Genomic DNA, 14,304 nt, shown 5'->3' with positions numbered 1-14,304 from the left:
AGTGGGGTGAGCATCTCCTTACCCAAACCAGCTGATCATCTCACCATAGCAACACTAACAGCTGTCAGCCACCCAACATTATGCCATTAATAAATTACCCAGGACCACAACACTGAGTAGTAATCAAAACTATTCAACTCCCATTGCAAATCAGTTTTATTGGCAAAATTTACAGACTTTCAGCTGTTTGCAATGAACAAATCAAACAAAAGTATTCGAAATAGCTCAACACAAATAGCTCAAAATTATTCAACCCCCTGAACAGAATCCTTCACAACAGCACAAATCTGCAAAACAGGTGTTGTCTCAAGCACACCTGATGCAACTAATCAAGGGCTTCATTAGTTGCACCAGGTGTGCTTGAGCTAGAACACATGAAATATCTGAACTGGCTAGGTTTGTTGAGTCACGTTTGACTGCATGTTAGAAATATGGCTAAGTAAAAAGAATGGTCCAAAAGTTTAAGAGAAGATATCATCTCCCTTCACAAACAAGGAACAGGATACAAAAAGATAGCAAATGCACTGAATGCTCCTAGAGACACCATTGGAAGGATAGTTTGCAAGTTCAAAGTTAAAGGAACAGCAGTTATCCCAGTTTTGGGATTTTTGGGATTATGTTCTGTGGAGCGATGAAAAAAAAAAACTGGAACTTTTCAGCCCTATGGATCAGCGGTATATCTGGACGAAGAAGAATGAAGCATTCTGCCTACAGTTAAGCATGGTGGCTCTGTGATGCTCTGGGGCTGCTTTGCATCCTCTGGCACTGGAAACCTGCAGCAAGATGGATTCATTTTCGTATATAAAGAAATCCTAGGAGAAAATGTCCTACCGTCAGTGAGGAATGCGGAAGCTTGGGCATCATTGGACCTTCAAACAGGACAATGATCCCGAGCATACCGCAAATTCCACCAAGGCTTGGATGCAGAAGAAGTCCTGGAAGATTCTACAGTGGCCATCACAGTAACCTGACTTGAACCCCATGGAAAATCTCTGGTGGGATTTGAAGGCGGGCGGGTGCAGCACGCAAACCCAAGAATATTACTGACCTGGAGGCCATTGCTCATGAGAAATGGGCTAAGATTCCTCAGAAACGCTGCCAGAAGCTGGTGTCTGATTATACATTTTAATGACTTTTGTTTGATTTGTTCATTGCAAACAGCTGAAAGTCTGTAAATTTTGCCAATAAGCCTGATTTGCAATGGGGGTTGAATAATTTTCACTACAACTGTGCAGTTACTACGCCTTCCACTTACGACAGTATAGTTTTTTCATGACTCTCAGGATACTTTATAAAACATTTTATTAATTTAAATGGAATGTACATAGGTTTGGTCTTGGTTGACTAGCTATTGTGCTGCTGCTGCTGAGCAAGTACAGCTTGCTTCCGCTAAATGCTCAGAACATAAAATGAATTGAAACAAGCTGCTCCTAGAGAGAGGGAGACCCCCATAGCAGATCTAGGCAGGTGGTGCTGGGGAGGCGGAGGACTAGAATAAGAATTTGCATAGCGTGCAGAGCGTATTCTTTTGGATGCATCGTGGTTATAAAGGGAAGTAGTAATAAATATGTAAAATTGTTTGTCTGTGGAAGTTACATTGAAACAACCAATCAGAAATCAAATAGAGTTTCATGCCTGAACTATTCATTTAAACAGTTTAGTGTAACTTTTCAAGTAACATGCTTCTTTTTTCATTGAGTAGCTCGATTAAATGCTACGTTCTTAAAAATAAAGGTTCCAAAAAGGGGTTTTCACAGTTATGCCATAGAAGAACCATTTTTGGTTCCCCAAAGACCTTTTCAGTGAAAGGTTCTTAATTTTTTTTTTTTTTTTTTAGTGTAGAGAACATTTTAAGAATCTAAAGAACCCATTTCCACTCTAAAGAACTTTTTGCAATGGAAAGGTTCCATGGATTCTAAAGGTTCTTCATGGAACCTTAAATGCCCAAAAAAACAACCTTTATTTTTAAAGGCCAATTCACACGGCACAGACAAACACCAACAAACAAGTTGGCCATTGGATTTAGAATTTTATGAAAAATAAGTGTCATGTTCACACTGCCCCAACAGACACAGACAAATGCTAATTGAACATGTTCAGTCAGGTGAAAACAAACCCAGACCAACAGCAACAGACGCCGACAGGGATAACACACTGATCCGACAAAACCCAACAAACATGTTTGTCTGTGCAGTGTGAATTGGCCTTAAAAGTGTATAGCTGTAACAAGTAGACATGCTCATCTAAATGAACCTCTATCTCTCTATTGTTGAAAAGTTTGATTCATTCTAATGAATTGGTTCATCATAAACGGTCCTCTCTCATACTGGAAAAATTACAATTTATTATTAAATTATATTATTATTTTAATATCAGTTTTGATTGATTCAAGTTTTTTTGCTTGTCAGCCTTTAACTATATATATATATATACTCTCAGAAAAAAAGGTACAAAAGCTGTCACTGGGACAGTACCCTTCAAAAGGGTTCTAATATGTACCATTCAGGTACTAATATGTACACGTTTGGTACCAATATGTACCTTTGAGGGACTTACATGCACTCTTTAGGTACAAAGGTGTACCTTTGAAAAGGTACCGCCACAGTGACAGCTTTTGTACCTTTTTTTCTGTGAGTGTATATAATCTGTTTAAATCAGTTTGACCCATATCATACATCTGATAGTCAGAAAACATGGAACATTCTGCCACGTCTCACACGTGAATGCCAGTCACTAGCATTACATTTGTTTAGCAACTTTCCCTTACGGGTTCCAAGATGCTCTGGACCACGTAAAGGGCAGCTGCTTGATATCATCCAGCAGACTGGATGTGCCCGGCCAAGTCTGGATTGCCTGATCACGTAGTCGCTCAATGCACCATGGCATGGGGAAGAGCTGATCCAGCCAAACATTTAGAAACTGATTTATGCTTTTATGAGTCCCTTTATGATTTATGATGGTTTTATCATCATGCCAGTCTGTCACGGTTGCATATCCCTGATAAAACAGTTTGTGCACATCAAAAAGGAAATCTTGTTTAATATAAAATGTAATATATATAAATGCATAAATTCTGTTTATGTAATATATATATATATATATAAATAAATTGTTTATATAATACATGTGTGTGTGTGTATATATACACACACACATATATATATATATATATATATAGTGTTTATATATATATACACACACACATATATTATATAAACAAACTTTTAAGTTAGATGCGATTAATTGCTTTGACAGCACTATCATATATAGGCTATAATGTTTTTCCGCAGCATAATAGCCTTTTCATTCTCTAGTATACATGTATGTGGATCCTGTAAATATGGTCTCTGGGTGGATGAAACGACATAAATGCCTTTTTTTTTATTCTATCCATGCTACATGTTTGTTCAAGCCTCAAAATGACATTTTAAGACAACTGCAAATCCCTTGTTTAGTTGCTAGTGTATGCATCATGCAGATTAGTTCCTTTGACCGCCTGGCAGTATGCGCATCTCACGCTGACCTATTTCACATGAATGGTCAGATCGTTGGACTACATTTGGTCTGACATACCATAATGCCCCTTTGTAGCTACAGCAGCCATTTTGATATTTAATATATACAGCAATTCTCACATTTGTTTTGCTTTTGTCTATTCTTTGTTTCCATCCACCTACATTACTTCAAAGGATGGGTGCTACCATGATTGTGGCTTGGGCGGTTAGAAAATGTTATTGCTCATGGTTCATTGAACATTTAGTATAAGATGAAAAACACAACTTTGGTTAAGAAAGGTGAGAAGGTTTTCAGAATCAGATATAAAATGCATGACAGAGAAATGTAAAAATTATTTCTTAAACATTACCCCCCAGGTTTCAGACAAGGCATAAGCCTAGTCCCAGACTAAAATGCACATTTGAGCTGTTTTAACTGAAAGCAACTTGCACAGACATATCTTAAATCATGTCAGTGCCTTAAGATGCACACCAGTAATGTTTTCCTTTTCAAAAAGACATGCTACCTAAATGTCCTAATTGAACTAAGGCCTAATCCTGGCTTAATCTAAGCCCTGCCTTTGAAACCAGGCCTACATCTTTTGAGACTTAATTCGGTTTCAAACACTCACAGCATATGAGAACTGAAGATTAAAACTGTTTTAAGGACTAGATATAATTAGATTAAAGGTCATGAACCGATAAGCTCCAGACATTTATGGTCTAATACACTTTGAACCATTAAGAATTATGTAATATCTCGAACTGTCTGCATTAGCATTTACAACACTGGTTTTAATGCATTTTAAAGGAGAATGGAGAATAAAAATTATACTTTGGCCAAAAATGAATTGTCACTCACATTAATTTAGTTATAAACTTGTTTGACTTTCTTCTGTAGAAAGTGAGATGTTTTGGTTATGTCCATACAAATGAAAAGTCAATAACCAAAAACTGTTGGTTTACACTCCTTTTGCAAACTTGAATTGCAGAATTTACCACCCCCTCAAGACGTTACAAACAAGAAAACACCTTTAATGAAAACAAGCTCAAACCTGCCTTTGCAAAACCATCGTCACACACACGCAACTCTTACGAAACCAGATTAGCAGACACTCACTAACTCCATTCAGGATTAGACATTTGAGTCAAATATCTAAATCCTGAATGGAGTAAGTGAGTGTCTGCTAATCTGGTTTTGTAATTTCACCCAGCCCGCTGGTAAATGCTGGCATCTTATTGCACTTGAGAGAAGCCACGCAGTTCTCTGGAGGAAGACAGTGCATTGAGGCAGTTTAAGTTAATACTTTATTTATAAGTCACTATATTACATAACAGCACAACATAAAACTTGAAATCTTTTAGAACAAAAAACAACCAGTGGCATTACAGACTCAAATGGGTCCTGTTCAAAAGGAAACAATGCATGACAAGCATACATACTTGAACAGCACAAGTGGGAAATGAAGACAGAAGGCACGCCATGACACATGGACAAGTGCACAAGAGCAGCATTAATGCATAAAAACCCCCTCATTAAAAGGCAAATTGGCTAATATGAAGAAATGAATTACCAGCATTCAGATTCTTCTACAGCTTCAAAATGACAATGTCAAGGGCTTTCTGACTTGGCATACAGAGATATATAAAAAAAAAAAAAAAATAATAATAAAAAAAAAAAATTATTATAACAACATCTTTACTCTCATAGCCCTTTAACTTCCAGTGGAAACATCCTGAAAGCACCAGACACTGCCAAAACAAGCAACGTGACAACTAATTTGGGTAAAAAACCCTTTTGATGGCAGAGGGGGGAGGGGGATCTAGAGCCCTTTAGGTCCACTGCTGCACATTCACTTCCCAGTCCAACAGTTCATGAATTGTCCATTAGAGGTTAACGAATCAATCCTATCGCAAAAGGCTACCTCCGCCAATTTCTCTCTTGTAACGACTTGTGAGATGATCAGCCTGGACGGTGAGCTTGGACAGAACGGCAAACAGTCCATGGAGGTGGTAGTGAAACTGGCCCTCCAGGTCGGAGCCCTCCTCCATGGCTCCTCCGTTCACCTGTGGCGGCTCTTCTTGCTTCACTGCCATCTCTAGGAAGCTGGCACCACCGCCCATCTCCCTCTTCAACAGGCCCCATTCCATGTCATTCTTAAGGGACTTCACCAGCAGGTAGTGCTCATACATATCCCTCTGTTTGCTGGGGAAAGGGGGGACGTTGTTGTTGTGACTAACAGAGGCTTGGCTGTCCTGGTCCTCCAGAGGCACGTCCCGCAGTAAGCTTGGCACCATGATGGTTTCGTCCATGTTGTTGGCAGCGGCGATAAACCGGTTCATGACGTTGAGCAGTGAGTGCTTGTTGCAGTGTGTGTCGTTGCTGAGTTGCATCATGGCAAAGCTGAAATTAAAAGGTGAAACATTCAGAACTTCAAAGCGCATTGCGATGCAGGAAGTGTACGATCTCGCAACTAAAACCATTATAAATCGACGAGTGTGATAGACTGATTCTTTTACGTCATGACATTGTCCTTGACATGCCAGTATTGCACATTTTATGCTCTACAACAGTCCAATAAAGCAGTTTATTGTGGTTTAACGGGCCCTAGTTCAATTTGTTGCAGCCATGATGCAGCTCGAAATATGAAATATAATTTGCATTTATTTTAAGCATGAATTCATTTACGTTTCAGCAGAAAGGCGTTAAAACGTTTGAATAAAGCGCGATTTAAATGAAACCAACTCGGCGTATTTTCACTAGAGAACCACGCAGATTCAGAGCGACCATTTCGTTCCGGGTTTTAGCGGTTCAATCGAGTCATTGTAAAATAGCTCTCTCAAAAATAAAATAGTTTTAGTTCCTCGCGTCGCTAGTGCAGATGGACATTTTGCATTGATATTGTAGATTTTCAGATATTAAACCGGTAGTACAGAACGTAACACTACTAAAGAACCTTGCATTTCAAATGTAACGTTACAGGAGACAAGCATCGCTTCACCGACCTTGCAATGACACGCAATAAATCTAAAAAAAGGGTTTAAATGCAATTAACTTACCTGATTGAAACCTGGTAATTGACTGGTATAGCCCAATAATAAACTATAAAAGACTGACGAAGTTACCAACGCGTTATACCGTTCCAATAGAGAAGAAAGTTCCCTTCTTCTGAGGGTGCAGAGGGAGACCGACAAACTTATACTGTTGACGTCAGGCGGGGAAGCGTCATGTCCAATGATGCAAGTGATTGACAGGGCATCGGACCAATCAAGCGCCTGCTTTTCATCCGCATCCATGTTCGTCGTTATCTTTTACAAAATACAACCTCTTTACATGCGAGTAAATGATAACAGATTCGTCTTTACTCTTAACGCAGTGAACAGTTTTAATTTAAAATTGCTTGTGGTGATTAAATAAATAGTGGGATAACCCACAAACTAATATTTCCCCGGTGTAGTTGTTTAGTCCGTGTCGTATTATCAATAAGGCGACCTTCTTTTAAAAATACTATTTCTACTACAGTAGTTGTGTTTTCATTACTAGTGATAGTAATAGCTACTAACATTTCTTTATATTAAAGTCTTCCTCTGATCTGAACCATTTATGCAGAGTACAGGTGTATAAATAAACCGATAGCGCCATCTGGTGGCTTTGTGTCTGAAGCTTATGCGCATATAAAAACAGTTTATTATTCCTATGCATTTTACAGTTTGCAAAAATGAAAAATAAAAAACAAACACACGAAAAGGCTGTTGAAAATGTTGTCTTACAAAGATATAAATATCTATAGTCTTTGACGTGCACATGCTCAAAAATAAATCCATATGCTGACAAAGCACAGAGGGTGGTTTATCTGACTTATGACAAGAATGAATGAGCATGAATATGCTGACATAAGAGAAAAGAAAAATAGTTTCAAACATAATCTGGATTATACATCACCTTACTTTCCTTACAAATGCAAGGATGTTTTAAATACTTTTCAACCCTGGCATGGATAATTTTGATAGGCCTAGTTGTAGCCTTCTATGTACATGTTAAATATTGTTACCTGATCAACCAGAGCGACAACAGATTTCACATTTCACAGACAAAGTTAAAGAGAGACTACACATTTTCTGTTCAGCACATTACAGCCATGACTTTCAACAACCTTATAATAAACACTATCACTGCTACATTAATAAAGACAGCAAAGAAATAGCAAATAAACATAATTTTCAAAGCAGCAATCCAAATAGAAATGGACATACATGTATTAAAACTAGTTCTAGAAAATGAACTGGTGATGATAAACAGAACTCCGTATAATATGTAACATGTGAAGTGGATAACACCTTAATGACCCAAATTACTATCAGGTCATTTTCAAAACATCCTTTTTGGAAAATGTTGAACTTTAAGGTTGTATGCAAGAAAAGTTACAAATATTTTTAATAGATGCAAAGTTTTAGCATGTGTTAATTCCAATGAAACAAAAAGTCAAGGTGTACAATACACTGTTTACGTCATAACTGACTCTGTGTTCCTGGTTAAAACATATGCACTTTCTACAAACTTCTGTATATCTAATCACTATTACATTTACACTCGGGCAAAACAAAATGCAAAACGATCTTATCCCTTTGGAATGGGTTATTTCCCTTCAATGTAATTACCAACAAGAAATATTCTTTAAAAAGCAGTCAGAAATCCTCTAAAATGAAATGTTTAGCTAAGGCACACATACAAAACACTGAAACTAAATGGTTTCCCTTTGTGTCTTGTTCAGCCCTCTGTGATCTGCAGATGATACCCTGTAAACAGACAGAAGTGAGAATAAGAACCCCTAGATAATAACCTAGTAATGCATTTTGTTCAATAATAATAATTACTAAAATGACATGTAATTGAACAGAAAAAAGAACACCCTACAGGGAAGAGTAAGAAAATGTACCTGTGGAAGAGAATCGCTACACCATCTCATATTGGTTGTTGGTGATATAGCGAGACAGGCAGCATGCCAAGAATATCCCAATGAGCTGAGGAATTGAATGGCACATAAAAGACATAATTAGGTGCATTACAGACCAGAAACATTTTAAAAATAACTGGGCTTGACGAGTACCTGGAAGAATGCAATTCCAAAAGAAATTCCAGCAATAATACCAAGATTGGCCTCCATCGTTGTAGTCATCAGAGCGAAGCAGCCCTAACAAGAGGAGGAATACATTATTTTATTCCAGAATTGCAAATAAGGATTATGATTTTGTTGATTTAGTAAATTCAGAAACAGTTCTTACCTGTTGATATACCACTGATGCAGCTTTTTTAAGATCCTTAAGTTCTTCAGATGTACAGTTTCCACCAGCAGTCACGTTACAGCAGCTTTTGGGGATGCCATTATCTTTGAAGTAAGGAGTGCTTTCCCAGCTGGTGTAGTTCTTCTCTCCACAGCATTGCAGCTACAAAGAACAAAAATATTGAATTACGCTCCTAAAAACATTTAAGCAGATTAGTGAAGTTTTATGTAGTCCGGATGTTTTGTATAGACCTTATGCACCAGAGAAACAAGGGCGCCGCCATCTTTGGAAAATTGTCTTTTAACTTCCGTTTTGCGGTCGCTCTGTATATTTATATGGCATTTCTGTCCAGGAGTAATTAGCTTTTTAAGTGGATTTACTTAATGTAAAGTTAACGAAAGTTATCATGAGGACTGTAATGTTTAAAGCAGATGACTTAACAAATGTAAATCGACCGGGAAGATTTTAAAACGAGCCGTTCATTAATAAACACACAAAACGCTGTGAAAATACAGACCGGAAGTCAAAAGACAATGAGCGCAGCGCTGAAAAGGGGCGGAGCTACATAAGGTCTATAGAGATGTGCCAATCCGACACGGACCTTTTTTTTTTGTTGAATCGGGTATCGGTCAGATGGGACCAATCCAAATTCAATACCGTGCATTATGGTTGTAAGTAACATAAAAGCACCATGAATGTGCTCTACACGTTTTCATTATGGTACACTTGGTTTGCTTTAAAAGCATCATCATGAGCCCAGAATGCGTAAAAGTGCTTTTGTGCCGCTCTGCATTGAAGACTTTCATGTGTAGCCCATATATTGGTTCTATCTTATCTACCATTTCTGTTGTCCTATTTCTGTGCCATACATTCCAAAGTATGGATTTTTCATGCATGTAGCACAAATAGTCTTTTGAAATTGTAGTTTTTTTTTTTTTATTAAGATTTTTACCAGATGTAAAAATGTAAACTCACATTCACTTCATTTTTATTGTACAAGATTATTGCTGGATATAAGATGTTCACTGGAACAATAAACAATAAGCAGTAAGTTTAATAAACAAACAAATCAGATACAGCTTTACGGTTTATTTCAAATCACATTAATATAAAAACCTGTTTCCACCTTACAGGAAAAAAGGTAATTGTGAACTATTTTTTGGTATTATGACTTTGTATCTCTCTCACACACACACACACATACATGTGTATGTGTGTGTGTATATATATCATTTATATACATATGTATGTATGTATGTATGTATGTGTGTGTGTGTGTGTATGTATATATATATATATATATATATACACATACACACACATATATATAGTACTGGTATCAGATTGGCATCTGTATTAGCAGATACTCATTGTTACAGTATCGGTATCTACATGAACAAGTGGTATTGCACAATTCCTAATTTTATACTGCTTCCAGTAGCCTAATGCATGCTTACTGTTCTCTGGATCCTGTCCAGATCTTCAGTGTCTTTACCAGTGTAGTTTGTTTCAGCACGTTTATAGCCTTCTTTAAGCACTGCTTTAATCTAAAAAGAGTACAAACATTATTTGGCTGTAGACAACAGATGGCACATGAATATGTAAAGGTAAAAAAATAAAACATTACCTCATGTCTGAAAATAAAGCCGGATATACCTGCCACAATTTCAGCTAAGAACACAATAATCAGGAACATAGCATACTACAATAGAGGAGGGAGAAAGGGAACATGCTTAAAAACAATTAACAATAATGTTGATTGAAAACACAATGCACTTTCAACAAATAGGACACAAAATACAGCCTGAATATCTAAAAATATTCAGATCTTTCAGAAAAATGTAAATCGTCAAACTAAATACGCCAAACTAATATATATATATAGGGTATAATAATATATAATATATATATATATATATATAAACGCTAAATTAAGCTGTCACTCAATAGGGCTAGCTAGTCTGGGACCAAATGTTGGTCTGCTCCATAGACTGTAAAAAAAAGTTGGGTCTGCACACATCCGGAAAAGTGAAGCCAAATCATTTTGATCGCCCCCTGGTGGTTGGCTGCAATATAGGTCATAAACCAGCAATTGTAATTGAATGAGACCAAAAAAAAATTTCACTTCAAATATTTTTTTCTAAAGACGGTTTCTGTTATTTTAAGTAGTATCACGCTGAGCAGTAAGTGTTCGTTTTAGTTAGTAATGTTATAAAAACCAGGTGTAACATGATTTACAGCTGTGCTTGTGATTGAATCTGTGGGAGGGGGAGTAAGCGCGGGACCTTGATACCGCGGCTCCACCTCAGGATCACTACTGCGCAGACTCAGGCTCCAAATGATGTAATCAGTGCACGGTTATTTATGGAATGTTTTGGCTTCATTTTTTGGCAGTGGAAGGAAGTGGAGAAATGTCACCTATCTTTTTTTTTCTTTTTTTTTTCAGTCTATGGTCTGCAGTAATAAACATAAAGAAAAAAGTTTTTTTAACAGGTTTGTAGGTTGAAATGACCATTTTAAGGGAACATTACGTGCATTTTTCTTGATAGGTAAATTTTAGGTCATATAAGAGGATTATCACTTAAGCCATCAAAGTGTACCCTTTTCATAAAATGTGCTCCAAATACTTCTTTTTTTTCGCATTTAAGAAACTTGTTTTATTTAGTTTAGAACGTACCAGCTTTAGCATCCATGGACTTCCACGGCAGGTCGCGAAGCAACCGAACAATCCGAAGATAATGATGATGGCTCCGGTCCCAATGAGGACATATGGTGCATTAGTGCCCTTGTCTGAACTCAGCAGGAGGTCGAACTCCAAATTAACCTTTCCCCATACTCCAACAGCCAACAGGATCACTCCTGTGAACTACAAATGAAGTTAAAAACTCTTCGGAACGTGTTTATGGATTTGCCTGAGGGATTACGGCATCCTGATTCTTGATGACACCCTTGCAACCTTGTAATTTCAGCTTCAAAACTCAGACAGTTTAGAGAGAATTAAATAAAAACAGGGAATCTGGGAACGCTCAAGATCCCTGACAACTGTTGTTAGCTAATATAAGCCTTGACCTATAAAAATAAATAAAATAAATAAAAGCAAAGTAAAGAAAAGTTTTCTTGGGTAGGGCTTTTCTTCTTTACAAAAAAAATCACGATGTTGGTGTTTATAATATCTAGCAGATTAGAGCTTGACTAAAATAGTTATACATTTTGCAACAATATAAACAATCAAGCAGTTGAGATTAGTATGAGATTGCTGTGTGTGGGTAAAGTTGGATACTTTTATACCCAACCTTATATATAGAGCTGTGTGATAATATAGTTTACATTTTGTGATTATAAACAATCAAGCACTTGAGATTTGTTAGTACATAGTTGCTTAATGTGAATATACTTTATGTATGTCGTGGATTAAGTATAGTTTTATAATGTATATAAAAACCGGGGTTAAATTTTCGACCAGAAGCAACTGATAAACGTCTAAGTCTATAACGTTACTTATCTTTATCCACTTTCCTTTCTCAGCAGGGGTTATAAACATGACCATCTGTCCCCTGCCTGCTGAAAATCACTGTGAAAAGCAATAGTCGAGATAAAAGTGCATCATCGGACTTCGCACCCATTTGGGCCACGTTTGATGAACTATTATTTAGTCTATATCAGTTTCCTTATTGAATATTTGAATAGGTCAATGTATTTAAACATCGATCAAAACAGCTGTGTTCCCAAAGTACAAAAAGGCTGAAAAGTTTCATAGGTCTTCCTCTGGAATAAATTATAACTTGTATACTACAATTATGTTTTACTTTATACTTTTGACATGTAAAATAGAGGAAAAACATAAAATTAGTCGACACATCTTAAACAAGCCGGTAAACAATAGAAGGTCGTCGACGGGATTTATGCAAAGTCTTTTGCTAATCAGAAGTAAATAAACAACCAGGGTGCGAACTACGGGGGAGCTAGGGGGAGCTCGGCTCCCCTTAATAAGACATGGGCTCCCCTGAAAACGTGATTTGTGAAATTTTGGGGGGTCTCAAAAAATATAGACAATGTGTTATTTTGACGTGCAATTTCAGTTTTGTGTAATGTGATCATCAAGGATTATTATGTGTAAAATAGCAAAAATATCATTCATTCATGCAGGGTGGTGATTTAAACCTACCGGTAATTCACTTCAATAAAGATAACTATGCATGCTATTCTTGTCATGAGCATCAAGGTGTGGTGGCGCTGCGGTGCAAATTCCACTCATGTTAACTCACAGATTCGTCGAAAAAAATATAAACGAGGCCATTGATCTGCGCGCAAAGTCCTTGAAATCCATTCTGTGTTAAGGTAAGGCATATTATTCCCAAAATGTGTTGTGGCTGGGTTGTTATAGGTCTGCATGACTCTCGATGTCTTAGGCCTAATTGACCGGAGGAATTATGATATTCTTCTGTAGCCCGACGAATAATTTAACCGTTGTTCATGTGAACTCAAAGACAGCCTATTTATAGACTATTTGTTGGTGGATGTTTGCTGTTTGACCTATCGGGTCGATAAAGTGTAATAGGGTAAATCCTGTATAGTGATTTATCCTATATAGTGCTTGCATAAAGCAAGTAGTGCATACACTTGTGACTTGTAGCTGTTATATATCTGACGTGAACAATCCATTCATTGCGTCTGTCACGTGACAGATGAACGAAAGACTCTGAAGGTAAAATAATTATTTATGTTCCTTGTAAATTATTTTTGACTGCATTATAATGATTTCTTAATTCAGAATATAATCAAGATTGCGTAGGTGGATGTGTTCGGGGGATTTGCCTGTTAAAAGTATAACATTTAAAGCCCCTTAGATGAACGAAATGGCTCGAGAAAAGATTCTTTCATTTTGAGGGACGAGATCAAACAAGAGAGTCAGTAAAATGATTCGAACTTCCCATCCTCGTATGGCACGCGCATAACCAATACCCCCCCCCCCCCCCCCCCCCCCGTTGAAAAAAAAACAAAAACAAAAGTGGGCTCCCCCAAAAGACACGGTATAGTTCGAACACTGTAAACAACTAATTAAAACCTAGAATGGCATCTTGTTTTTGTAAAAGTTAAACGTAGGCTTATCTAGTTAAAGTCTAAATTAGGCTCAAACTAAGAGTAAGACGTGTTAGTTGGCTGAGCCCATTGTTCAGATTGAGTTAGCTGTGCAGATGTAGCCGTCTCAAGCTAACGCAAAGCTGATGAAAACACAAACTCACCCAGAAAATCAGACTGTACGAGATGAGAAATGTCTTCAGACACGTTATCACGGGTTTGGTTTGCAAACGTTCGGATGGAGGGGACATTTCTGCTTTTGTTTTCCCAGCGGATCTGGCTGGCGACAGGATTTTTCGATGGAGAGTGCTGGAGGAGGAAAAGTTGCGGATTGGAGTGAGAGACTGCGAGTTGTTGGTAAAGTTTTGTTTAGGAACTGAAGGGTGAGGAGGAGGGTGCTGTGGAGTCTTTTCCAGACAGGAAGTCCCAATACCAAGATAAAGGACTG

At 37.4% G+C, this 14,304-nt stretch overlaps 2 protein-coding genes across 2 annotated transcripts; both read right to left on the bottom strand.

Annotated features, from left to right (window-relative positions):
• Positions 1-4,783: 4,783 nt before the first annotated feature.
• On the bottom strand, positions 4,784-6,747 carry mid1ip1l (MID1 interacting protein 1, like). Its single transcript, XM_084430218.1, has 2 exons — positions 6,555-6,747; positions 4,784-5,898 (listed from the first exon to the last, which is right to left on the bottom strand). Exon 2 carries the CDS (start codon positions 5,889-5,891, stop codon positions 5,403-5,405), a length of 489 nt encoding a protein of 162 aa, XP_084286344.1. The 5' UTR covers positions 5,892-5,898; positions 6,555-6,747; the 3' UTR covers positions 4,784-5,402.
• A 949-nt stretch (positions 6,748-7,696) lies between these two features.
• On the bottom strand, positions 7,697-14,241 carry tspan6 (tetraspanin 6). Its single transcript, XM_084430217.1, has 8 exons — positions 14,021-14,241; positions 11,455-11,643; positions 10,405-10,479; positions 10,235-10,324; positions 8,778-8,939; positions 8,603-8,686; positions 8,432-8,516; positions 7,697-8,291 (listed from the first exon to the last, which is right to left on the bottom strand). Exons 1-7 carry the CDS (start codon positions 14,105-14,107, stop codon positions 8,448-8,450), a joined length of 756 nt encoding a protein of 251 aa, XP_084286343.1. The 5' UTR covers positions 14,108-14,241; the 3' UTR covers positions 7,697-8,291; positions 8,432-8,447.
• Between the last annotated feature and the right edge of the window lie 63 nt (positions 14,242-14,304).

The sequence above is a fragment of the Rutilus rutilus genome (assembly GCF_951802725.1).
Source record: "Rutilus rutilus genome assembly, chromosome: 14".
In the NCBI taxonomy this organism is placed as follows: domain Eukaryota; kingdom Metazoa; phylum Chordata; class Actinopteri; order Cypriniformes; family Leuciscidae; genus Rutilus; species Rutilus rutilus.
Note: the sequence above shows the minus strand (reverse complement) of the source record. Positions and strands in the feature narration are given on the sequence as shown.

Excerpts from the sequence above, each read along its gene's own strand:
- mid1ip1l (XM_084430218.1), bottom strand. The coding sequence starts at position 5,891 with ATGATGCAACTCAGCAACGACACACACTGCAACAAGCACTCACTGCTC.
- tspan6 (XM_084430217.1), bottom strand. The coding sequence starts at position 14,107 with ATGTCCCCTCCATCCGAACGTTTGCAAACCAAACCCGTGATAACGTGT. Across the intron at positions 10,480-11,454 it reads GTCCATGGATGCTAAAGCTG|TATGCTATGTTCCTGATTAT; the intron begins GTACGTTCTAAA and ends CCTCTATTGTAG. Across the intron at positions 8,687-8,777 it reads CATCAGTGGTATATCAACAG|GGCTGCTTCGCTCTGATGAC; the intron begins GTAAGAACTGTT and ends TCCTCTTGTTAG.